Source organism: Leopardus geoffroyi, chromosome A3 (genome assembly GCF_018350155.1).
Source record: "Leopardus geoffroyi isolate Oge1 chromosome A3, O.geoffroyi_Oge1_pat1.0, whole genome shotgun sequence".
Lineage (NCBI taxonomy): Eukaryota > Metazoa > Chordata > Mammalia > Carnivora > Felidae > Leopardus > Leopardus geoffroyi.
In genome coordinates, this window is record NC_059336.1 from 62,302,147 (window position 1) to 62,328,402 (window position 26,256).

General features: G+C 44.4%; 1 protein-coding gene across 6 annotated transcripts in view; it reads left to right on the forward strand.

The window, feature by feature from the left end:
* The first annotated feature begins 9,930 nt into the window (after positions 1 to 9,930).
* Positions 9,931 to 26,256, forward strand: part of FAM178B (family with sequence similarity 178 member B) — a 115,775-nt gene continuing 99,449 nt past the window's right edge. For all 6 annotated transcript variants that reach the window (XM_045445808.1, XM_045445810.1, XM_045445811.1 and 3 more), the window contains exon 1: positions 9,931 to 10,015. In XM_045445808.1, the coding sequence (XP_045301764.1) occupies positions 9,974 to 10,015 (42 nt within the window). In that variant the 5' untranslated portion in view covers positions 9,931 to 9,973. The remainder of the gene's footprint in view (positions 10,016 to 26,256) is intronic.

The window sequence follows — 26,256 nt, forward strand, 5'->3', positions numbered from 1 at the left end:
ACTGAACACATCTTCCATAGCTCTCATTGCCCACAAGCTAAGGTGTGTAAGCTGCTTAGAAGGGTGAGCATTTGGGGCGCCTGGGTGGCTCAGTTGGTTAAATGTTTGACTTTGGCTTGTGTCATGACCTCACGTTTTGTGAGTTTAAGCCCCACATCAGGCTCTGTGCTGACAGCACAGAGGCTGGAGCCTGCTTCCAGTTCTTTGTCTTCCCCTCTCTCTCCTCCTCCCCCGCTCACACTCTTGTCAATCTCTCAAAAATAAATAAACATAAAAAATTTTTTTAATAATAAAAAAAAGAAGGGGCACCTGGGTGGCTCAGTCAGTTGAGCGTCCGACTTCAGCTCAGGTCATGATCTCGCAGTCCGTGAGTTCGAGCCCCGCGTCAGGCTCTGTGCTGACAGCTCAGAGCCTGGGGCCTGCTTCAGATTCTGTGTCTCCCTCTCTCTGCCCCTTCCCCGTTCATGCTCTGTCTCTCTCTGTCTCTCAAAAATGAATAAACGTTAAAAATTTTTTTTTTTAATAAAAAAATAGTAATAAAAAAAGGAAGGGTGGGCATTCAAAAGGCTTTGTAAACACTGCCCTCCATCAGCTGCTAGGACTTTATTCACATTGTCAGTATGGCCCTATCTCAGTCTGGCACCATGCAGTATCTGTGTTTCCTTTCAGATGGAGAATCCCTTCGGAGTAAGAATTATGCTCTATTCATCTTTGAATCCTTAGTGCCTTGTAGAGGCCTGACATATAATAGGATCAAGTAAATTTTAGTCAATTTGCTTCTTGGACAGAATATACAGAATCAGCTTTGTAGGGCTTCTCCTGGCCCAGTGAGGTCAATTTGAGGTAAACTGGGGAGGCATGAAGCCCCAGTTATTTCCATCTGTCCTGTGCAGGTTATATTTTCAAAATGAGGGGCGCCTGGGTGGCTCAGTCAGTTAAGCATCCAACTCTGGATTTCGGCTCAGGTCATGACCTCAGGCTTCACGTGATCAGGCCACACCATGGGAGTGGGGGGCTGTCAGCTTAGAGCCTGGTTGAGATTCTCTCTCTCTAAATTAATTAATTAATTAAACTTAAAAAAAAAAAAGAGGAATTTAAAAAAAGGAGTTGGTAGAGCATTCCTTCACAGGTTCACAGGAGCACGTTTGGTCTTTGTGGTGTCCCCACCACCAAGAAAAAAATGGTCTCTATTCTGAGGCCAAAAACATATTGATCCTCTTTAAAGGTGGGTTTTGCTTTGAAAGGTTTCCAGTGTTACTCCCTTCTCTCCTACCTCTAGTGCAACCCTTCCAAATTAAATTGGAAAAAAAAATTCTGTAAATCTTAGGAATGTTCCCCAAGAATCTATAGTTAATTTGTATCTGTGGTTAGATGTTTAATGCTAAGGAAAAAGCATTGGACTGGAAGACAGGTGTTCCAGAATGGGACCTGCCAACTCAGCCAGTCACGTTTTCTTTTTTTAAAAAAACAGCATTAATACTATTTTTTTAAGTTTATTTATTTTTGAGAGAGACAGAGAATCTGAAGTGGGCTTCGTGCTGACAGCAGACAGCCCAAAGCAAGGCTCAAATTCACAAACCATGAGGTCATGACCTGAGCCGAAGCTGGATGCTTAACTGACTGAGCCACCTGGGTGCCCTTCCAGTCACGTTTTCTTTTGACCTCTATTTCCTCATCAGTAAAACTGATTAGACTAAATTATTATTTCCCAAAGTGTAATTCACAAAATCCTACTCTCAGGAGATGCTGTCAGTTAAAAAGGACTTGGGAAGTCCTGCATTTGATGAATTCTGTCTTGGAGATGCACATTCTAGCATACCAAAGGCTCTGATTAGGCCTGCTGCAAAGAATCCTGTTTCATTCACCTGTGGTTTAAGCCACAGTTTTTCCATCTTCATTGGCCACTCTGCCAAGAAACACCCACTAACCCAACTCTCAGCAGACCAGTGAGAAATGCAGTTATGAGGTGTTACAATTCTCAGCTGCCTGACTATAAGATGGTTGACTCCAGGCTATGAAATGGAAATAAGGTTTATGCCTAATCATAGGACATTTTTGCAGGTCCTTATTCATCCCACAAAAGCCCTGGGATTCTACAGACTATGGAAGTGAGCTCCAATGTCAGGACCAGTCCCTAAGTCATCCCCACCCACACCCTGGTGCCTCCAGCTCCCACCACCTCTGCTCACACCCCTGCTCCCTGATGTCTCCTTGGGAAACAGTCTCCTCCACTCTTGCTTCTTCACTGGCTTTGCCAAAACAATACACCTTCACTGAGTATTATTTTTTTACTTTTATAGGATAATTTTTAGTGGTCAAAATAACTATACATTGTAATAAGTCAAACATATGATGAGTAAAGGAAAGGTTTGTTGTTAACAGTTTCATGTTTTTCCATTTTTTTTTTTTTCCTTTCTCTATGCTAGGGTTTCTCAACTTCAACATCATTTATATTTTGGTTTGGAAAATTCTTTGCAGGGCAAGGTGCAGTCCTGGGTGCATGGTAGGATGTTTACCATTTATGCCATTAGCATCCCCCAGTGGTGACAAACATAAATGTCTTCTGCCATTGCCATGTGTCCCCCTAGAGGGCAAAATCACTCAAATTGAGAATCACTGCTCCAGGGGCGCCTGGGTGGCGCAGTCGGTTAAGCGTCCGACTTCAGCCAGGTCACGATCTCGCGGTCCGTGAGTTCGAGCCCCGCGTCGGGCTCTGGGCTGATGGCTCGGAGCCTGGAGCCTGTTTCCGATTCTGTGTCTCCCTCTCTCTCTGCCCCTCCCCCGTTCATGCTCTGTCTCTCTCTGTCCCAAAAATAAATAAACGTTGAGAATCACTGCTCCATGTTCATATAGACATATTCAAACAAAGGCACATATAAGGGATGTTTCTTTAAATATACAGATACATAAATGAATATCAAATACAAAAATATATGTCTATTATAAAAATTATTAGCAAGTTGCTTTTTACAAAAATTTTTGTGGAGGGGTGCCTGGGTTGCTCAGTCAATTGAGTGTCCAACTCTTGATTTCAGCTCAGGTCATGGGTCCATGCCGACCATGGAGCCTGCTTAAGATTCTCTCTCTCTCTCTCTCTCTCTCTCTCTCTCTCTCTCTCTCTCTCGTCTCTCTCTGTCTCTCTGTCTCTCCCCCTTTGCCCCCATCTCCCCACCTCACTCTTTAAAAAAAAAAGAAATTGTGGACATCTTAAACCAATACATATAGATCTAACTCATTTTATGTAATTGCTGCATAGTATTTCCTACTATAAATGTAATTTACCCATTTTCTCCTTGATGAATATTCGGAATATTTTTGCTTCTTAAACAGTGCTGCAATGCCTGCCTGTGTACACCTAGCCTTATATTTTGGAAGGTGTGTACAGTAAACACCAATAAATTCTGCCATTTTGTTTTCCCCAAAGTTTGGAGCAATCCATGTTCCCACCAGCAGGGCATGGGAGTGCCACACCCCATGTCTACATGCTGGGAGTTACCCACCTTTTGCAAAGTTTCCCCACAGGTGGATAAAAATGAGATGCTGTTGGTGTTTCCATTTTAAGTTCCCTAACCTCTAAAGTAGCTGAGCATCTTTTCATATGATTGTTTGAATTTCCTCTGCTGTGAACTGCCAGGCTCAGCCCTTCAAGCAAGTTCCTTAACCTCTTTTTGCCTCAGTTTTATTTTCTTTCAAGTGGGCGCAAGGCTTACCTCTGGGGCCGTTGTGAGGACCAAATGAGTTAACGCTTGTAAAGTGCCCAACACGCTATAAGTGCTGAGTTCATGTTGGCTTTAAAATGGTCTATTTAAAAACAGTTGCCTGTTTTTACCCAGAAGATCTCCAGAATGATAGAAAGGAAACTAATACAAGTAGCTACCTCTGTGTAATTGTGGAGGTGAGGAAGTGGTGGTGGTTGATGGGGAACAGGGCATGAAGGCAGGGGTGGGAGTGAGACCCACTGCAGACCTCTTATGCTATTTTGGGTTTTGTTTGAACTATGTGCATGTGTTACCTATTCAGAAATGAAGTAAACATTTTTTAATTGGCTATTCATATTCTCATTTGGGGAGATTCTTTATCTTACTGACTTGCAGAGACTCTGTTATATCGACTCCTTCCCATGGGTCAAGGCTGGTCACTATTCAAGGGGGAGTAAAATGTGACTTCTTCCTTGAACCTATCACAAGAATGTGGGAAGGGTGGAGAGTTGTTCTTGGTCTGGGCAGAGTTCTCACAAGCTTAAAGTAATGGGGTCCAGGGGCGCCTGGGTGGCGCAGTCGGTTAAGCGTCCGACTTCAGCCAGGTCACGATCTCGCGGTCCGTGGGTTCGAGCCCCGCGTCGGGCTCTGGGCTGATGGCTCAGAGCCTGGAGCCTGTTTCCGATTCTGTGTCTCCCTCTCTCTCTGCCCCTCCCCCATTCATGCTCTGTCTCTCTCTGTCCCAAAAATAAATAAACGTTGAAAAAAAAAATAAAAAATAAAATAAAAAATAAAAATAAAAAAAAAAAGTAATGGGGTCCAAAAAGGATTTAATCTGCATTTCTATTGCTCTGGCTGGGCCACAGAGGTCCTGACCACTTACAAAGGCATGGGTAGGGCCAATTTTTAATTATAATGAGGGTGGGGGAGATGGTTGCTGTGTGCAGGCCCTCTGGGATCTGGCATCAGCTAGGGACTGCCCAAACCCCAAGGGCCATCTAGGGAGGCCTAAGAAAGATCTGATAAAGTGGCTGAGCCTCCTGCAGCCTGCTGGGAGCTAGGACCCTTCTGGCAGAAAAGCCAGGTCAGAACAAATCAAACATTTTTGTGCAGATGCCACAAATCCAAAATGGGTCACCTGGAACTGTCAGCATGGGGCCTGGCTGTAGCTGGGGCTCAGAGGGATCAGAGGAGGATTCTCGTGTGTGTGTGTGTGTGTGTGTGTGTGTGTGTGTGTGTGTGTGTGTAAGAAACAAAAGCAGTCTGATCAACCAGCAGGGCAGCACAGGAGCAAATATGAATTGTCACCCTTCCCCTCCCAGGACCCTTCTCTCACCCAGTGAGCTTCTTCCCCATCCCACAGAGCCCCGTTTACTCTTCCAGGGAGGAACTTAAGCTCAACCTGGGAAATTGTAATATTCCTCTCCCCCTCTCCCCACCAGGCAATCTCTTCCCACACCCCCTTCTGCTGGGCAGTCCCATGGGATCTGTTTTTTTCTAAGTCAGTTAAGCCCCACTGACCCACACAAAAGAGGTGAGTAAAGGGCTATTTACAGAGGGGTGTCAGGGTTGAGGAAACAACCGGGGATCGTGAGGACCAGGGTTGGCCACCCTGGATCCTACGGTATTGGTGCCTGGTGAGTGCTGAGCAGCAGGGGAGCCACTGCCAGAGCCTTGGTGGAGAGGGCAGGGTAGAGGTGCACATCTCTCTCCTCCTACCCTCTTCCTTCCTGCTGGTGACCCTAACTGGCAACCAGAGGGCAAGGGAGTCCCTTGAGGCAGCCCATGGAGGACAGTCCCCAGGCAGAGAGGAGGAGGGGGATCTGGAGGGGCAGATGGAGTGATCAGCATGGTTCTCTGCCTGGGATGATGTCCTGCTCGATGGTTCAACTATTCTGTCACTGGCATTCTCAGTTCCTTGCTCCCTTGTCCATGGGACCCAATGCTAAATTTGCCCAACCATCTGTTTTCTGGGTTCCTTCTTCCAAGTTGGCGAGCACTGTCGGAGAAAAACCATACACCATGACAGGCTTGTGATTGTCACCCTTGGCTGGGCCCTCAATGCTGGGAGCTTGGTGGTTCTTTCCCTCAGAGTCCTTAAGCACTGGCCCTACCCATGTTGTATTTCACTGAGGAGCAGACAGGAACTCACTCACCTCCCTTCCCTCCTCTTCCTCTTTCATCCTCCTCTTCCCCTTCCTTCATCCCTTCCCGCTGGTCTTGGTAGAACTGGGACTCTCCTCCCCAAGGCTGCCCCTTCACCTTCTGGGCTCTTTGCCCTCTCTCTGCATCAGGCACCTTCCCTTGGCCTTCAAGGATGCTGAGACCTGAGTCTTTCCTCTGGTTGGTGCCTCTGTCATGGATCTGTTTTCTTCCATCCACTCCCAGATTTCTGGAAGAATGACTCCCTCCCTGTGTCTACCTCTTCAGTGGCCACTTATAGACAGTGTCATCCAACCTACTGTCTGACCCCACTGTGCTCTAAAATTCTGTTGCTAAGGTCACCCTTGGCCCCCTATTTGCCAAACCCCAGATTCTGTTTATAACCTCATCCTCTTAGAAAACTTCCTATTGCTAGCTGCCTCCTCCTTGCTTTTGCCCAAACTAAGCTTCCTCCACCTTGCCTTTTGGCCTCTCTTCTTGGCTCTTCTTCCCACGCTGGAGGTTGATCTGCAGAGGCCGTTTCTGTCATTCAGACCTCAGAGCCCTCTTCCCACTCCCAGCCTCCTCTCCCCTGCTAAGCTGCCTACACCCATCTCCACCTCTCTCTGTTCCTTCAGTACTCAATCAGATGATCAGATATCCCACTGAAGAAACCCCTTTGCATGGCCCTCAAGGTTCTCATGCTGGCTGTCACCTATGAGTTCTGTATTTCCCCACTGATAAGTGACATTCCAGTCCTCAAACAAACCATTTACATTCATGCTTTGTACATTCTGTTCCCTTTGCCTTAAATGCTTTTCCTTCTTTTGGAAATAAGTTATAATTCCAACTCCAAGACCGTGGGCAAATGTTATCTTGCCTGTGAGGTCATCAGACTTCCACTGCAGGAGTACTGGGCCTGCCTCCAGGGGCAGGGGATTGATTACACTGCAGGGTAGTTATCTTTTTGCATGCGTTTTGCATCTAGGCAGCCAATGCATGATAATTGCTCATTGTTTGTTGAATGACTACTGAATGGATGAATGCATTACACAAGATAATTGTTTTTTGTTTTTGTTTTTGTTTTTGTTTTTGTTTTTGAGAAAGAGGATGCAAGTGAGCAAAGGGCAGAGAGAAAGGGAGAGCAAGAGGGAAAATCCCACAAGGGGCAGAGAGAGAGAGAGAGGGAGATAAAAGCGGGGCTCACCCAAAGCAAGGCTTGAGCTCACCTGATGTGGGACTGGAACTTACAAACTGTGAGATCATGACCTGAGCCAAAGTCAGATGCTTAACTGACTGAACCACCCAGGTGGCCCAAGACAATTGTTCATCTGTCTTTTGCTGTACCTGCTTATTGAAAATTTTGGTCATTTTGTTACATAATGTCCTCGTATAAGATTCTCCATGAGAAATTACTTTTGTAATTGAAAATAAGGAAAAAATTTATTTCCTTCTACCATAGAGACTCTGTATTATACAGAGAAACAAGTAGCCCTTTGTGCCCACCCACCCCCACCACACACAGAGAAACACACTTTTATTTCTTGCTTCCAAGAAGCTCAGGGACAGGTTTAATATTTATTCACATAATCACATTAACCCTGCTGGCCCAAATGTGGCTCTTCCTCCTTTTTGTGGTTTTGAATTTTTTTAATGTTTATTTATTTGTTTTTGAGAGAGTGCGAGGGGGGAGGGGTAGAGAACAAGGGAGACAGAATCTGAAGCCAGCTCCACACTGTCAGTGCAGAGCCCCACACAGGGCTCAAACTCAAAAACCTCACAAACCGAAGTTGAATGCTTAACCAACCACCCAGGTGCCCCTGATTTTGATTTTTTATCTTTTCTCCAGTGCCTCTTTTGAAATCAGACAATGGGTGGGGCACCTGGGTGGGTCAATCAGTCAGGTCATGGTCGGGCCAGGTCATGAGCAGTCGGGTCAGGTCATGATCTCAGAGCTCATGAGTTCAAGCCCTGTATTGGGCTCCCTGCTGTTAATGCAGAGTCCGCTTCAGATCCTCTGTCTCTCTCTCCCTCTCAAAAATAAATAAACGGTTTTTTAAAAACGTTGAAATCAGACCGTGGAGTATGAAGAAAAAGGTATACACAATGGAGCCAGAGAAACATGGGCTCAGATGGTACTAGCAGCTCTGCAACTGGGGCAACTTAAGCTCTCTGAACCTCCAATTTCCCTTCTGTAGGGTCCTTAAAAAGGATTGAATTACAATGTATATAGCGTATGTAGCTCCTTCTAGATGATCAATAAAAGATGATTACAAGAAGAAGCAGCTATAAATGAATAAAATAATTGAAACTGTCATTCCAGGTTGGCCTTTGTAAGACTAAGCACCCACTCTCCCTGGAAGGAGTAAGGAAGGCCAACTTGCCTAAAGCCTTTCTCCTGAGTCAATCCCATCTCTATGGTTACTATTCAAAGGACTCTTGGGAACCCAGCTTTTTAACCAAGCTAAGAGATCAAGTCACGAGGAGTGGACACACACAACATGGGGTCGGGCAGAGCAGGACTTGAAGGAACAGAGATCCTAGGAGGAGGAGGAGACTGGGCGGGCCTTCAGCAGGCATGACCTGCTGCATGAAGAGGCCCTCTAATGGAGTCTCTGAGCCACCTGAGGCAGCCCTGTTGGCCAAATTTCCTTTTCTTTCCTTCCAGGGTCCTCTGGGAGGAATGTGGAGGGCCTCAAGGACACAGGGCCTCCACACAAAGAAGTGAGAACAACAGGTTCCTAAAGTGAGAGCAAAACCCTGGGTGACATGAGGAAAGACAGACCAGTAGCAATGAGAGCCCTGGGATTAAATGTAGGCTCTCATACCCCAGTGTATGGCTCTGGGTCAGGCAGCTGGCCTCCAAGCCTCAGTTTCTTCCACTGGAAAATGAGTAGTCAGCACCCTCCAGCCTACAGTGAAGATCCAATGAGCTAATGTTGGTAGGAGCATTCGTATACCAAAAAAGGATTATTCTTGTGTAGGTTAGTATTTTCAACTTTGCCTGGGGCTGGATCTGTCTCTTCATATTAAACTTACAAACGATGCTCATTAAAATGGATATACCTATGTATGTTTAAAACATTTAAAATGGCAGACGTTCTCCAAAGAACAGGAAGGAGTTCAGAAGGGATCCTTTCAATCTCTTCAATATCCCTTTTAACAAATGGAAGTCACATGAATTAATGGGCTCAAACTCCTAGATGAGCTGATCAAAGGAAGTAAAGGTCAAGAAACAACGTTGCTGGGAAGGCCTGCTAACACACCAAGGCCTCTGCCTTCTCTCCCTCACTTCCTGGCCCCAGAAGAGAGGCTTCTCACTCAGAGTATGGGCTTAGCCAGGGTGCCAGGAGTAGCACTGCTCAGCTCAGCTCGGCTCGGCTCTACCGCCCTCCTGCCTGAAAAACCACGCAGGAGGACAGTTAATTAGCTATTCATGATGTCTAATTAAAAATCAGTTCCCCAGAAGAGTAGGATATGGTTTTAATTGATGACAGGGCTGGCTGCAGATAAAGAGAAATAATGTATGTAAATGGCCTTGCTCAGGGTCAGGCAAAGGGTCGGGGCTCAACCAGTTTGTTCAGTGTTAATCTGACCGGCCGACATCCCCCAAAGAACGAACAGACGCGCACACTCACACACACTCAGATACACATGCCCAGGGCACATCTGTTCTCAAAGCAAAACGTGAATAATCATGGATGGTGGTTATAAGGGATGCGCTCTCAACACACAACACGAGAAGTGTCTTACTTTGGGAAAGATCCCGGGTGGTGTGATGGCGGAGAGGCCACAGTGGGTTTAAATCCTGGCACAGCCCCCTTCTGTCCTTGTCCCTTAGCAAGTGGCCCTTTCCCTGTGGGATCGGTGTCCCCATCTCTTTGGAAGCCCCCCAGGTGAGGATCCCGCAATTCAACTGCACGTTAAGTAGAGGGCACAGACCAAAAGTTCGGGAGGGGTGATTGATGCCGGCCTCGCCTGCGGGGAGCACTGCCCACCCTTGGGCTTCCGGTGCTGCTTGGCGCGCACGTGGATGCGCACGTGGCGGGCGGGGCTGGGCCCACTGGGGGGCGCCGTCTGCGCGCGCCGCCCGGGTGCTGGACGGCTGTTGCCTGCCCAAGTGCAACCTCCGCATGCATCGTTGGGGGCGCGGGAAGGCCCCAGCGGCCCTGAAGGTAGGAACCCGCTCTTCTTCCCATCCGCGGTCCTCGCCCTTCCAGCCCCACCGTCCGGGAATCCTGCACCCGCTTCCTTTTCCCCACTAGCCGTCCCTCTCCTCCAGGCCTGTGCCCCGGCCTCCTATCCCTCCCCTGCTCGCCCAGTTAGGACGGTCCCAACCCCGCTGTCAGTCGGATCAGACACAACCCCCTGCCTCTTTTGCGCCCTTATGGATTTCTTGGTTAAACACATGTGCTCACGTGTTACTCTGACCCTGGCGCCCGGCTGGGCCCAGGGCTGGCCCGGACCAAGACCAGCCAGGCCGTCCTCTCCTGGGTGGCACAGTCACCAAGGCATCGTTTGCTTTGTTGGGACGGAACTTTCTTCAGACTATCTTGAGACTTGATTTATGTTTTGGTTGATTTGGTGGTTGTGTGTGTGTGTTTTCCCAGTGTTCCCCAGGGCACAGAGGATGGCTTTTTTTCCCCCCAGAAAAGCTCTCTGTTCCCAGCCTATGCCTAGTTTGATGGATGTGCAGTTTATAATACTGCAGACTGTTTGACTTTCCTTTGTGGATAAAACTCATCTCATTTCATCTTTCAGAGTGCGAGCTGAGGGCTTGCTAACCAGAGCCACTGCCCTCACTAACATTCCTAAGCTATTAAATATTTGTTTAAAAGGACCGACACAAAGCACGGTGTTAGGAATAAGTCATCTTGAAAAAAGCAATATTCAGAAAAACAGGACTGTTGTAATAGTGTCAGTTAATCTTGGATCTTTTTTACATCAAGACTCAAAGCATTTTGGATTCCATAATGATTTGACCGCATGGCTACACTTTGAGACAGATTATTTTATTTTTCTTGTAGTGAGGAAAATAAAAGAAGAAAAAGTGGGGCAACATGTTGAAATCACACTGTGGGACAGTGATGGAGAGTGGGAGAGGTAGGCGAGGGAGGCTGAATGTTACAGGCTTGGGTTTCCGGGATTTAGGGAGGCCCCCACCCAGCAGTGGGAAGGGATAGACAGATGGAGCAGCAGTCCCTGGGCTGGACTGGAGAAGAGGGAACATGGTGAAACCAGATGGCTTCACTCCTTAGCCTGGAAAGCAGATGAGTGAGATTGAGGAGGAATAGTCCTGGCTGGTTGGTGCTGGGTGCTGGGGAGGAAGAGGACAGGAGTTAAGTTTAGATGTTGAGTGTGTCTTCTTCCCATTTGACTGTAGGATGGCCTTTTGTCCCCTGTGTTCCTGTCTCAACACCTAGCACACAGTACTTGAAACATGTCAGATTAACCAGAGTTACCATTTTTAATTGATTCTTGGATGCACCTTTGTTCACATCTTCACAGCTCTGAAGTTGAGCTGTGTCTTCCTTTGTGTCATTCACTTGGCAGATTTTTTTCTTTCTTGGTGGTCATAGAAAGTCATGCTGAGGGCGCCTGGCTGGCTCAGTCGGAAGAGCATGCAATTCTTGATCGCAGGGTTGTAACTTGGAGTCCCACGCTGGGTGTAGTGATTACTTAAAAGTAAAATCTTTAAAAGAAAAAAAGAAAGAAAGTCATGATGCTCTTAAAATTGGTGGCATCTTAGCTCTGATGAAGTAGTGTTGCCAGCTGTGACCTTGGACCAGCAATTGCAGGTTTCAGCATTGGAGATTCAAGCACCAAAGATGACCTTTTATCACATTGTACCCTTCTAGTGTCATTCATTTCCTCTTCTTTGAAACTGCTAATGTTTTCAAGGAACACGAGGGAGGGAGTTGGTAAAAGCAAGAACAACAGGTACAAGTATGAAAAATATATTATTTTGTGGGTTGGAAAGAGAAGCAACAGCTGATGGATGTGTCTCCTTTCCTGGTGAAATTCTTAAATCGGACTGCCATATAACCACTGGTAGATGGATACCTTTAAGTGAAATGTGCTTTGCAGCAGCCATGCTTCCATGCACACTGGTCAGGCAACCCTCATCCTTGAGCCTGCTCATGACCAGCCAGTCTGAATACACCTGTTGAGACCGTGAGACCCATGCTCCACCGTCCACTGGAGTCTTGGTGATGCTGGGTCTACCCCTGACAGAAACCTCCCATTGCTGTACAAGCCCCTCAAGGGCAGAGACCATATCTTTCCCATCCTTGGTGTTCCAGTACTCAGCACATACCTGATACATCAGAGATGCTATGTTAGGTGTTGCTGAGTAAAACTGTGCTGGGCAAGTTGGGGCAAGTTGTCTTCTGGTCCTCAAGTCAAAGTCTTCATCTTGCAGAGACCATGTTCTGGGTGAAGGTTTCCTTCCCAGCCCTCAATCATCTGTGAGGCTGCTCCATGAGTTACTGGTTTTGTGAGCTAACCTGCAGAGGCCTTATTTCTCACCCTTGGCTTGCAGAATGAGCTTTTGGGACTTAGTCCACTTGTAAATTGGAACCTGCTTATGTATCAACTCACTTGGTGACTTTGCTCCCAGAGAGCCTCGCTAGTTAACCCACAGGATGTCAGGGCCCCTATGGATTAATTGTTTCTGCTGAGTTTGCTGTTTAAGCAGGTGAGCCGGTCCCAGCCTAGAGAAAGCTAGAAAGGTGAATGAGAATCTCCTGGAAACAAAAGGGCAAAGTTTATGTTCTGCTTTGTCTCCAGGGAAGACATGGGCTGAACTCCTGAACCCCAGGAGCCCTTAGGATCTGTGAGACTTGACCCCTGTTCTTCATTCATGCCCTGGCTGACGTATGTGCTCCTTCTAGAAAGAGATGTTTTGAGCATGCAAAACATCTTTTCTCAGTCTGCACCAGGATGGTTTGGGGGTGGTTTGTGTAGAAGTGGAGGCATTTAGGAGAGTTCTTTCTCTGTCTTCTTTGGCTGACTCTCAGGTTCCCAGGAGGTAGTTGTACTCTGCTTGAGAACAGTGTCACAGCCACCACCAGTTGGCCAGTTTTATTTTTTTTTTTTACTCTCTCAAGGTGACTTTGGGGATGTTTTTATGGCAAATGTCTGGTGATCTTCCAGATTTCAGTTCAAATTATGAGAAATCCTGATGATCACCGTAAGATTTTTTTTTAATTTGCGGGTATTAAAAACAAAAAATAGGGGCGCCTGGGTGGCGCAGTCGGTTAAGCGTCCGACTTCAGCCAGGTCACGATCTCGCGGTCCGTGAGTTCGAGCCCCGCATCAGGCTCTGGGCTGATGGCTCAGAGCCTGGAGCCTGTTTCCGATTCTGTGTCTCCCTCTCTCTCTGCCCCTCCCCCGTTCATGCTCTGTCTCTCTCTGTCCCAAAAATAAATAAACGTTGAAAAAAAAAATTAAAAAAAAAAACAAAACAAAAACAAAAAATAGGGGCTCCTGGGTGGCTCATTGGTTAAGTTTCCGACTTCGGCTTAGGCCATGATCTCTTGGTTTGTGAGTTTGAGCCTGCGTTGGGCTCTGTGCTGACAGCTCAGAACCTGGAGCCTGCTTCGGATTCTGTGTCTCCCCCTCTCTCTGCCCCTCCCCTGCTCATGCTCTGTCTCTCTCTGTCTCTCAATAATAAATAAACGTTAAAAAAATTTTTTAAACAAAAACTAGTTTTGAACCATTTCCATCAAAATTATTTCAGGCAAGAATCACGAATGTGATTATATGTCAACTATACTGGAATTAAATTTAAAAAAAGAATCATCAATGGATGCTGAAACTATGAAATGAATGTATGATGAGAAACAGGATATTTACATAATCTCAAAGCATTTTCCCCATAAGATACTGATTAATAACAGAGGGAAACATAGTGATATTATAGTGGAGAAACCTGGCCTTAACCAAGTGATTAAAATTAGTACAGCAGTAATGGGACATTATCATGTGCCTTCTCATATACACTGAGAAGAACACATCACATCTGGGTATTCCTGTCCCAAACATATCACCTGTATCTAATTATGAGGAAATGTCACACAAACCCAGGTTTATATAGTCTACCAAGTAACTGGCCAGTACTCTTCAACAGTGTCAAGGTCATACATACACACATGCACACAAGATAATTACTGGTAAACCAAATGTAGTAAAATGTTGACATGGAGGGATTTTGATGAAGGGCATATGAGCATTTTTTTTTTTTTTTAGCTTATTTATCTTGAGAGATAGTGAGCACAAGTGGGGGAGGGGCAGAGAGAGAGGGAGAGAGAATCCCAAGCAGGCTCCTCACTGCCAGCAAGGAGCCAGCATGGAGCCCGGCATGGGCTCAAATGAATGAACTGTGAGATCATGACCTGAGCTGAAACCAAGTGTCGGGTACTCAACCAACTGAGCCACCCAGGCGCCCCCATATGGGCATTTTTTGTATTGTTTTTATAATTTGGGGTACATCTGAAATTATTTCAAAATAAAAAAATAGAAAAGGTTTTCACATTTTTTCCAAAAATAATTATGGATGTAGGAACAGATAAAATATGCTATGTGTACTTGGCAGGGAGAACTTGACAAATCTAAATGGTTTTTGTAGTACAGTAAGATAAAAATTTTGTGTATCCTGGTAAATAGCTAACAGAAATGAATATTTATTTCCTTCAAAAGACATACACAAGAATATTCATAGCAGCTTTATTCATAATACCCTGAAATAAGAAACAATCCAAGTGTCCATCAAAGGGAGAGTGGATAAGTAAGTTGTGATGTATTCATATGATGGAATACTATACAGTAAGGAAAATGAATGGAGAACTGCAACATGCAATAACATGGATGAATCTCACATGCATGATGTTGAGCAGGTTATAATCAGACACAAAAGAGCTCCAAATATATGATTTCCTGTATATAAAATTAAGAAACAGGCAAAATAATTGATGGTGATACAGGCAGAGTATTGTTACCTTTGGGGTCTATTGACTGAAAGAGATATGAGAGATCCTTCTAGGGTGTGAGAGATGTTCAGTATCTTCACTGGGTCATACACACACACACACACACACACACACACACACACACATACACACACATTGACCCTTAAACACATGAGGGTTGGGGCATCAACTCCCTGTGCATTCAAAAATTTGCATACAACTGGGTCGCCTGGGTGGCTCAGTTAAGTGTCCCACTTCAGCTCAGATCATGATCTCACAGTTTGTGAGTTCGAGCCCCGCGTCGGGCTCTGTGCTGACCGCTCAGAGCCTGGAGCCTGCTTCGGATTCTGTGTCTTCTCCTGTCTCTGCCCCTCCCATGCTCATGCTCTGTCTCTCTCTCTGTCTCTCAATAATGAATAAACATTAAAAAATTTTTTTTAATTTGCATACAACTTTGACTCTCTAAAAACTGTTAATAGCATATTGTTGATTAGAAGCCTTACCATTAGCATAGACAATTGATTAACACATATTTTGTCTATATATCATATACTGTTTTCTTACAATGAAGTAAGCTAGAGAAAAAATATTAAGAAAATCACAAGTAAGAGAAAATTTACAGTACTGTACTGTATTTATAGAAAAAAATCCACTTAGACGTGGACCTACATGGTTCAAGCTCATGTTGTTTAAAGGTCAACTGTGTGTATATATATATGCCATATATCATATATATAAATTCATCAAGTTGAATAGTTAAGATTTGTGTACCTTATCTAAGTTACACATCAGTGAAAACTAAAATGTGTCTTGTGAGGATTATAGGTCCAAATGTGAATTGTAAAATAATAAAAATTCTAGAAGTTGATATGAGAATATGTTCATGACTTTGGAATGGGGAAGATTTCTTTTAAAAATTTTTTTTATGTTTTATTTTTATATTTGAGAGAGAGAGACACAGAGAGCGAGTAGGGGAGGGGCAGAGAGACAGACAGAATCTGAAGCAGGCTCCAGGCTCTGAGCTGTCAGCACAGAGCCCAATGCGGGGCTGGAACTCACAAACCATGAGATCATGACCTGAGCCGAAGTCAGATGCTTAACCGACTAAGCCACCCAGGTGCCCCAGAATGGGGAAGATTTCTTAAACAAGACACAACACACTAATCATAGAAGAAAGCATTGATAAATTAGGCTCCATTGAACTTTTGAATTTTTCTCTGTAAAGACACACCATTAAGAGAGTGAAAAGACAAGCCATAGAGTGGGTGAAAATATTTGCAACACGTAAAACCGACAGGGTTCATCTTGAGAATATATAAGAATGCCCATAGATCAAGAAATGTCAAAAAGGACAACCCAATAGAAACTGGGCAACAGGTACTTTATTAAAAAAAAAGATATCCAGGTGGAGAACACATCATGAAAAGTTGTTCAGTGTCATTAAGTGAGGAAAACACAAATTTATAATAAAAAATGTAATGAGGGGCACCTGGGTGGCTCAGTCTGTTGGGCGGCTGACTTGGGCTCAGGTCATGGTCTCACAGCTTATGAGTTCCAGCCCCACATTGGGCTCTGTGCTGATAGCACAGAGCCTGGCGCCTGCTTCGGATTCTGTGTCTCTGTCTCTCTCTCTCCCTCCCCCACTTGCGCTTTCTCTCTGTCAAAAATAAACACTAAAAAAATTTTTTTTTTTTAATGCAGTGAGGGGGTCACTTGGGTGGCTCAGTCGGTTAAGCGTCCGACTTCAGCTCAAGTCATCTCACAGCCCCGCGTCGAGCTCTGTGCCAACAGCTCAGAGCCTGGAGTTGCTTCGGATTCTGTGTCTCCCTCTCTCTCTGACCCTCCCCTGCTTATGCTCTGTCTCTGTCTCTGTTTCTGTCTCTCTCAAAAATAGATAAACATTAAAAAAACATTTTTTTTAATGCAATAAGAAACCAGTAGGTGAGAAATACCTACTAGAATGGTAAACCTTTAAAAAACTGACAGTCTCAGGTGCTGACAAGGGTAGGATGAGGAGAACTGGCAAATGGCATATAGGAGGGTAAATTCATTCTACCACTTTCCAACTGACCTTGTCTACCATGAATGAACATACCTATTCCTGTGACCCATCAATTTGACACCTAGCCGCATTCCCAACAGAAATGTGTGTGATTAGGTGTGTGAGATTGTGTGTACAAAAGGCAAGTAAAACAACGTTTATGGAAGCATTATTCATAATTGTCAAAAACTAAAAACAATGAAGATGTCTATCAACAGAAGAGTTAACCCTGTATTCATACAGTCGAATACTATACAACAAAGAAGATGAACATTCATAGACGTAACATTGAACTAAAGAAGACGACAAAGAATCCATACTGTGTGATTCCACTTATGCATTATTGAAAAAACAGACAAATCTGTGGTGTTAAGTTTTATTTTGGGTGCAGAGGGTGGGAGTACTGACTGGGAGTGAGCATAAACGACTCTGGGGTGCTGGTATGTGCCATCTTTTTTACTTTGGTAATGGTTACCTAGGTGTGTTCACTTTGTGAAAATTCATCTAGCTGTATTCTTACCCTGGTACACTTTTCTGTCATACATTGTACTTTAAAGTTGATTAATTTGATTTGCAGCTAGTGTAGTGATGTTTGATATATTGCATGGCATTATGGATTGAATTGTGTCTCCCCCTCAAATTCATGTATTGAAGCCCTAACTCGCAATATGATGGTATTTAGAGATGGGGCCTGTGGGAGGTAATCAAGTTAGATGAGGTCATGAGGGTGGGACTGCATGATGGGATTAGTATCCTTTTTTTTTTTTTTTTAATGTTTATTTTTGAAACAGAGAGACAGATCATGAGTGGGGGAGGGGCAGAGAGGGAAACACAGAATCCGAAGCAGGCTCCAGGCTCTGAGCTGTCAGCACAGAGCCCGACACGGGGCTCGAACTCATAAACCATGAGATTGTGACCTGAGCCAAAGTTGGACGCTTAACCGACTGAGCCACTCAGGCACCCCAGGATTAGTATCCTTATAAGAAGAGGAAGGGGCGCCAGGGTGGCTCAGTTGGTTAAGCGTCCTTATGTCAGTTAAGCATTCTAAGTCCTAAGTGTCTGACTCTTGATTCCAGCTCAGGTCATGATCTCACAGTTCATGGGATCCAACCCTGTGTCAGGCTCTGTGCTGATAGCATGGAGGCCGCTTGGGATTCTGTCTCTCCCTCTCTGCCCCTCCCCTGCTTATGAGCACACACACACTCCCTCTCTCAAAATAAATAAAACATTAAAAAAAAAAAAAAAAGAGGAAGAGACCAATGCACACATTCTGTGTCTTTCCCACAAGCGCATCAAGGAGAGGTCATGTGAGCACACAGCAGAGAATAGTCTCCTGTGAGCCATGAGAAAAGCCCTCAGAAAGAAACCTATCTTGCCAGCACCTTGATCTTGGATTTGTAGCCTCAAGAACTATGAAAAATAATGGGCGCCTGGGTGGCCCAGTCAGTTAAGCGTCCAACTTCAGCTCAGGTCATGATCTCACAGTTGGTGGGTTCGAGCCCACATCGGGCTCTGTGCTGATAGCTCAGAGCCTGGAGCCTGCTTCAGATTCTGTGTCTCCCTCTCTCTCTGCCCCTCCCCTGCTCACACTCTGTCTCTCTCTGTCTCTCTCTCTCAAAAATAAATAAACGTTAAAAAAAGATTTAAAAAAAAATAAAAAGAACTATGAGAAATCTGTTTTTTAAGCCACCCAGCCCATGGTATAGGCATGTTTTGTTTTATTGCACTTTATTATACTTCACAGATAATGCTTGTTTTTTGTGTTTTGTTTTGTTTTGTTTTTACAAAGTAAAGGTTTGTGGCAACCTGCAGTTCTCGTCCATTGGGGCCATTTTTCCAAAAGCATTTGCTCATTTATGCCTCTGTGTCACATTTAGGTAATTCTCATAATATTTTAAACTTTTTCATGATTATTATATTTGTTATGGTTGTCAGTGATCTTATATGTTCTGTTGTGTATGTGGGTGCCATGAACCTCACCCACATAAGACTGCAAGCTTAAACAATAAATGTTGTGCATGTTCTGACTGTTCCACCAACTAGTCATTCCCCCGTCTGTCTCCCTCTCTCTCCTCAGGCCTCCCTATTCCCTGAGACACAGCAATATTGAAGTTAAGCCAGTTGATAACCTTATAATGGCCTCTAAGTGTTCAAGTGAAAGGAATAGTCACACATCCCTGACTTTAAATCAAAAGCTAGAAATGATTAATCTTATTAAGCAAGGCATGTCAAAAGCCAAGATAGACCAAAAGCTTCAAACAGTCAAGTCATGAATGTGAAGGAAAAGTTCTTGAAGGATATGAAAAGTGCTACTCCAGTAAACACATGAATGATAAGAAAGTGAAACAGCCTTATCACTGATTTGGAGAAAGTTAGAGTGGTCTGGATACAAGATCAGACCATCCCACAACATTCCCTTAAACCAAAGTCTAATCCAGAGCAAGGCCCTAACTCTCTTCAAGTCCATGAAGCTGCAGAAGAAAAGTCTGAAGCTAGCAGGGGTGGTTCATGAGGTTAAAGGAAAGAAGCCGTCTCCATAACATCAAAGTGCAAGCAGCAAGGTGAAACAGCAAGTTATCCAGAAGATCTAGCTAAGATCATTAATGAAAGTGGCTACACTAAACAAGAAGTTTTCAGTGTAGACAAAACAGCCTTCTATTGGAAGAAGATTCTCTCGAGGACTTCATAGCTAGAGAGGAGAAGTTAATGCCTGGCTTCAAAGCTTCAAAAGACAGGCTGACTCTCTTGTAAGAGACTAATGCAGCTAGTGGTTTTAAGTTGAAGCCAGTGCTCACTTACCAGTCCAAAAATCCTAAGACCCTTAAGAATTATGCTAAATCTACTCTGCCTGTTTACAGTATGGTTTACTGAATATTTTAAGCCCATTGTTGACACCTGCGGCTCAGAAAGATTTCCTTTCAAAATATTACTGCTTATTGACAATGTACCTGGTCACCCAAGAGCTCTGATGGAGATGTACAACAAGATTAGTGTTTTCTTATCTAATACCACATCCATTCTGCAGTCTTGGGTCAAGGAGTAATTTAGACTTTCAAGTCTTACTATGTAAGAAATATTTATAAGTCTATCATTGCTATAGAGAGTGATGCCTCTGGTGGATTTGGGCAAAGTAAATTGCAAACCTTCTGGAAGTGATTCATTCTAGATGCCATAAGAACAGTCATGATTCATAGGAAGAGGTTAAAATATCATAACTCTTTTTTTTTTTAAATTTTTTTTTTCAACGTTTATTTATTTTTGGGACAGAGAGAGACAGAGCATGAACGGGGGAGGGGCAGAGAGAGAGGGAGACACAGAATCGGAAACAGGCTCCAGGCTCTGAGCCATTAGCCCAGAGCCCGACGCGGGGCTCAAACTCACAGACTGCGAGATCGTGACCTGGCTGAAGTCGGACGCTTAACCGACTGCGCCACCCAGGCGCCCCTATCATAACTCTTTAAAATAGTCTGGAAGAAGTTGATTCCAACCCTCACAGATGAGTTTAAGGGGTTCAGGACTTCAGTGGAGGAATTAACTGCCGATGTCGTACAAATAGCAAGAGAACCAGAATTAGAAGTGGAGCTTGAAGTGTGACAAATTGCTGCCAATCTTAAAAACTTGAAAGGATGAGGGCTGTCTGGGGGTTCAGTCGGTTAAGCATCTGACTTTTGATTTTGGCTCAGGTCATGATTTCACAGTCATGAGATCAAGCCCTGCATTGAGCTCTACTCTGGGTATGGAGGCTCCTTAAGCTTCTCTCTCTCCGTCCCTCTCTGCCCCACTCCCCTGCTCTCTCATTCTCTCAAAAAAAAAAAAAAAAAAAAGAAAGAAAAAGAAAACTTAAAAGGATGAGAAGTGCTTTCTTATTGAAGAGCAAGGAAAGTAGTTTCTTGAGATAGAATCTACTCCTGGTGAAGATGATGTGAAGATTTTTGAAATGACAACAAAGGACTTAGACTATTACATGAATTTAATATCAGCTAAGCAGTGGTAGGGTTTGAGATGACTGACTCCAATTTTGTAAGAAGTTCTGTGAATAAGATGCTATCAAACAGCATCACATGCTGCAGAGAAATAGTCCGTGAAAGGAAGGGTCAGCTGATGCGGCCAACTTCATTGTTGTCTTATTTATAAAAATGGCCACAGCCACCCCAGCCTTCAGCAACCACCACCCTGATCAGTCAGCAGCCAGCAACATTAAGGCAAGACCCCGCCCCCCCCCCCCCCCCCCGCCCCGGCAAAACAATGGACATGCTGAAAGCTCAGATGATAGTTACCAGTTTTTAGCAGTAAATTATTTTTTAACCAAAGTATGGACATTGTTTTTTTCAGACACAATGCTGTTGCACATTTAATAGACTACAGTACAGTGCAAATAACCTTTATATGCCTTGGGAAACCAAAAAACCCATTGGACTCACTTTATTGCCATGTTCACTGTATTGCAGTCGTCTGGAATGGAACCTGCAATATCTCTTTGTATGCCCATATTTTGTTATAGAAGCCCAGGCCAACTAAAGCACATATAAATGTGCAGTAGCATCAACTACCTCATTTTCTGAGAATCCAGCCTGCACTGTCCCTGGGCTGGTCACTGGGATATGGAGACAAGACTTCATCTGTGCACCTCAGTGACTCAAGAGAACTACGTCATCAGTGTGGTAAAAATACATGAAGTGTTGTGCGGGTGAAGAGGAGGGGCTGAGACATGGTACGTTTCCTCAGGCGGCAATGACACATTTACTCCTCTTTTATACTTTAAAGCGCCCCTCCGTCTTGGGTGCTCCATCTGGAGCAGTGACCTACTGAACTTTCAGAAACCAGAGTGTGCTGCTTTTCATGATCTTGAGGAACAGCCAAAACTGGAATAGCAAAAACTGTCAACTCTGAAGTGGAACAAAGGCTGGTGTTGTGTATCCACACTTAGTGGGCTCTGCATTGTTAGGAGGACATAGAAAGCACTTGTGCTCAGAAAAGAAACCAATTGAAAAGCAGAAAATATCCTTCCCTCCCACCGTCCCAGTTGCACGCAGTTTTTGCCGCATAGACTTGGTCTCAATGCATCAGCAGTTTCTGATTCTTTTTATATTTTATCATCTCTGTGGACTTCTGAACACTGAAACATTTACTTGGGGCAGGGCAGTTTTCTTGTCTTTAGTAACTGTTCCAGACTTAACTTGGTATACTCTCAGTTCCCCAAGTAAAAGGGTTTTTAAAGAACAGCCCTAACCCCCCAACCCTGTATTCTCAAAAGGCATAATCACTTGCATAGAATATTACTGGGAGATTTTAGTGATACTTTTTATTCTTTGTTTCTTTCTTTTCTTTCTTGCTTCTTGGGTAGCGTCTATAATGAGAAGGGCTTTTAGCATGTTTTCCAGCTTCCCGATGCCTCACTCCTTTGTCCTCTTGGAAGGTTAACAGCAACAGCAGCATGGACCTTCAGTTTTACTTTACTTGTACTTCCTTTAAAAGAAAAAAAAAGGTTTTGCAAATAAACTTAAAAAGGTGAGGGGTGCCTGGATGGCTTAGTCGGTTGGGCATCCAACTCTTGATTTTGGCTCAGGTCATGATCCCACAGTCATGGGATCAAGCCTGGCATCGGGCTCCATGCTGAATATGGAGCCTGCTTGAGATTCTCTCTCTCCTCCCTGCCCCTCTCCCCCACTTGTGTGCTGGCTTGCTTTCTCTGTCAAATATCAATCAATCAATCAATTATTAAAAATAAAAATTAGGGGCGCCTGGGTGGCGCAGTCGGTTAAGCGTCCGACTTCAGCCAGGTCACGATCTCGCGGTCCGTGAGTTCGAGCCCCGCGTCAGGCTCTGGGCTGATGGCTCAGAGCCTGGAGCCTATTTCCGATTCTGTGTCTCCCTCTCTCTCTGCCCCTCCCCCGTTCATGCTCTGTCTCGCTCTGTCCCAAAAATAAATAAAAACGTTGAAAAAAAAAATTTAAAAAAAAAATTAAAATTAAAAACAAGTAAAAAACTAGTTTATTGAGATATAACTCACATACCACACAAGTCATCCATGTTCTGAAATCAATTTTAGAACATTTTCAGCACCCCAGACATAAACCTTGCATCCCTTACCTGTCACCCCCCAACTTCCCTTCTCTCTCCCAGCCCTAATCTGCTTTATAACACTCTGGATTTGCCTGTTCTGGACATTTCACGCAAATGGAACCACACAGGATGTGGTTTTAATTTTTTTTTTTTCAACGTTTATTTATTTTTGGGACAGAGAGAGACAGAGCATGAACGGGGGAGGGGCAGAGAGAGAGGGGGACACAGAATCGGAAACAGGCTCCAGGCTCTGAGCCATCAGCCCAGAGCCCGATGCGGGGCTCGAACTCACGGACCGCGAGATCGTGACCTGGCTGAAATCAGACGCTTAACCGACTGCGCCACCCAGGCGCCCCAAGGATGTGGTTTTATAAGTCAGTCTTCTTTCATTTTATGTATTATGTTCAAGGTCCATGCATGTTGTAGCATGAGTCAGTACTTCATTTTTATAGCTGAATAATACTCCATTATATGGATATACCACATTTTGTTTGTCCTTTCAACAACTGATGGCCATTGGGTTGTTTCCACTTTTTAGCTATCATGAAAAATATTGCTGGATTATTATTAATGGAGAAGATTTTGTGCAGACATATGTATTCATTTCTCTCTCATTTATACCTAGAAATGGAATGTCTGGGCCATATGGTACCTCTGTGTTTAACCATTTGGGGAACTGCCAGGCTATTTCCCAAAGCCCTTTTCCTTGTATGATCAGTAAGCAAGGAAATATTTTATTGTTCTTTTAACTTTTATAGGATTTTACAAACTTTGCTACTGACCACCTTTGCCATTTGTCTGTTAAAATGCTTCCATAAAAAAGCAGGAGGTATGATCACTGTGCTTACACCTCCTTCTCTGTGCGTATTTCTCATCCTCTGCAACGTCTTAATCTCCTCAGGTCCTTAGGAGCATAGACATTGGTTATTTATGGACCAAACAGCTTTTCAGATACTTCTGGTTATAAGGGCAAATTCTTTTGCTGATCTTTACCTGAGATCCCACTTACATATTAAACCATTGAGAGTTTGGTTAGAATGTCACAAGTTTTGGTTGCTTGAGTTGATGATGTCTCGTTGATCATGCTCATGTCATGGCTGTGTTGGCAGCAAAGTGGTGCCAAATCAGGAACATTGGAAAGCTCTTGGACTTTCAGTATCACCCTTTCTGATACAAACAAAGGATTTTTAATGTTTGCAGAGGCATCCACCACCTTCTATGGAGCTCAGGGCTGTTGGTGCCAAATACACTGTTATTGGCTAAATTGACCCCCTAAAATTCATAGGTTGAAGTCTTAACTACCTCAGAATGTGGCTGTATTTGGAGATAAGGCCTTTAAGCAGATAATTAAGGCTAAATGAAGTCATTGGGGGTGGATCCCAGTCCAATAGGAGTGGGATCCTTATGAGGAGAGATGGTTAGGACACAGACCAGAAACCATGTGGCAACACAGAAGATGGCCATGCACAAACCGAGGAGAGTGGTTCAGAAGAAACCAACCCTACTGATACCTTGATCTTGGACTTTGAGCCTCCAGAGAGCCTTTATTTTGTGAGAAAATAAGTGTCTGTGGTTTAAGCCCCCCAGCCTGTGGTATTTGTTATGGCAGCCCAAGCTAGTTCATGCACCCTGATGCTTCTTTGCCCTGGCAGCCTGCCTGCCCTCCTGTTCTGTGGATCTTATGGACAAACTGCCCCCCTGTCCAAGACTATATCTTCTACTTGGGTCATGCATCCTTCTGGCTCTCTTTACCCTGGGCCCCTCTCTGGTCCTTTTTGTTTCCCCAAGCCCAAAGGTGCCTCCTAGGTACAAAACACATCCTGGCCCAAGAATCACCCCAGAGGGAGAGCATATACCATCAGGACTCCTAAGAGCCTTGGCCACACCCGATCACACTCCTTTGCAAGGGGAAGTTCAGTGATTCCTTGGCAGGAGCACCTTAGGAAGCCTCATGGAACTGGGAAGGCCAACAAGGGACACTTTATAACACAAAGATGGCTTTGGTCATCCCAAGAGCATTTTCATTCATTTAACAGAATTTGCATCTTGTGCATCCCTCCAGATGGTTTCTAATGTGGAAATAATTTTATATGTTGAAAAGTTGGTCTCAACTTCCACTTTTGCTAAGTGGAAGCTGGGGATAAATTAGGTTTATCAAGCTGTAATTTCATTACAGTAAAATTCACGCTCTATAGATGTGCAGTACAGTGAGCTCTGACAAATGTATTTTGTTTGAGTAACAACTACCATGATTAAGATAAAGGATATTTTCATCACCTTCTGAAGAGTCCTGGTACACCTTTGTCCAGCAGTGGCTTCTGAGCAGAGAAAGTTACACAATTGAGTTGATGCCCTAGGTCTAAGAAGGTTGAATCAGAAGCGATGTTCAGGAAGGACTGGAAGGAAAAGAGGGTGTAGAAGGAAAAGAAACTGGTTGTTTTTGAAGGCAGAAAAAAAAAAAACAAAAAATTCCACTGGTGAACGGAAGGATGGGCGGTCATGGGCAACACCTCTCTAAAGGTCCAAAGGAGGGCAAGGTGTCAGAACCAGGGCAGAGGATAATTCTTAGTATCTTCCTTTTCTTACTGGGCCCCTGCAAACATCTGATGCTGCCTTTCAGTACTTAGGCACAAATTTAGAATAGTTCATTATTTAACAATTGTGCAAAAATTGCACCCATAAATCCTTAATGTGGTTATTTCATGTATAAGTACTTTTTTTTATTCCAGGATTTCTACCAAGTTATGCTGTCCTCTACTTATTTCACATAATTTCATGTGTATTTCCCCACCCCACCCCCGAATAATTTGTATATTTATTTGTCCTTTCTTGTGGTAAGATATGCATAGCATAAAACTTGCAATTTTAATCATTTTGAAATTCTGGGGCATTTAGTAAATTCACAGTGTTGTGCAATCATTGGCACTGTTGAGTTCCAGAGTGTTTTTCCATCATCCAAAAAGGAGACCTTGTACCCATTGAGCAGTCACGCCCCATTTCTCCGCCCTTACCCCTTCCACCCCAGCGCCCAGCACCTGGAAACCACTAATCTACTTTCTGTCTCTATGGATTTGCCTATTCTGGCATTTCATGTAAAGAGAATCGTCCAGGGGCGCCTGGGTGGCGCAGTCGGTTAAGCGTCCGACTTCAGCTCAGGTCACGATCTCGCGGTCCGTGAGTTTGAGCCCCGCGTCAGGCTCTGGGCTGATGGCTCAGAGCCTGGAGCCTGTTTCCGATTCTGTGTCTCCCTCTCTCTCTGCCCCTCCCCTGTTCATGCTCTGTCTCTCTCTGTCCCAAAAATAAATAAACGTTGAAAAAAAATAAATAAATAAAAAATAAAGAG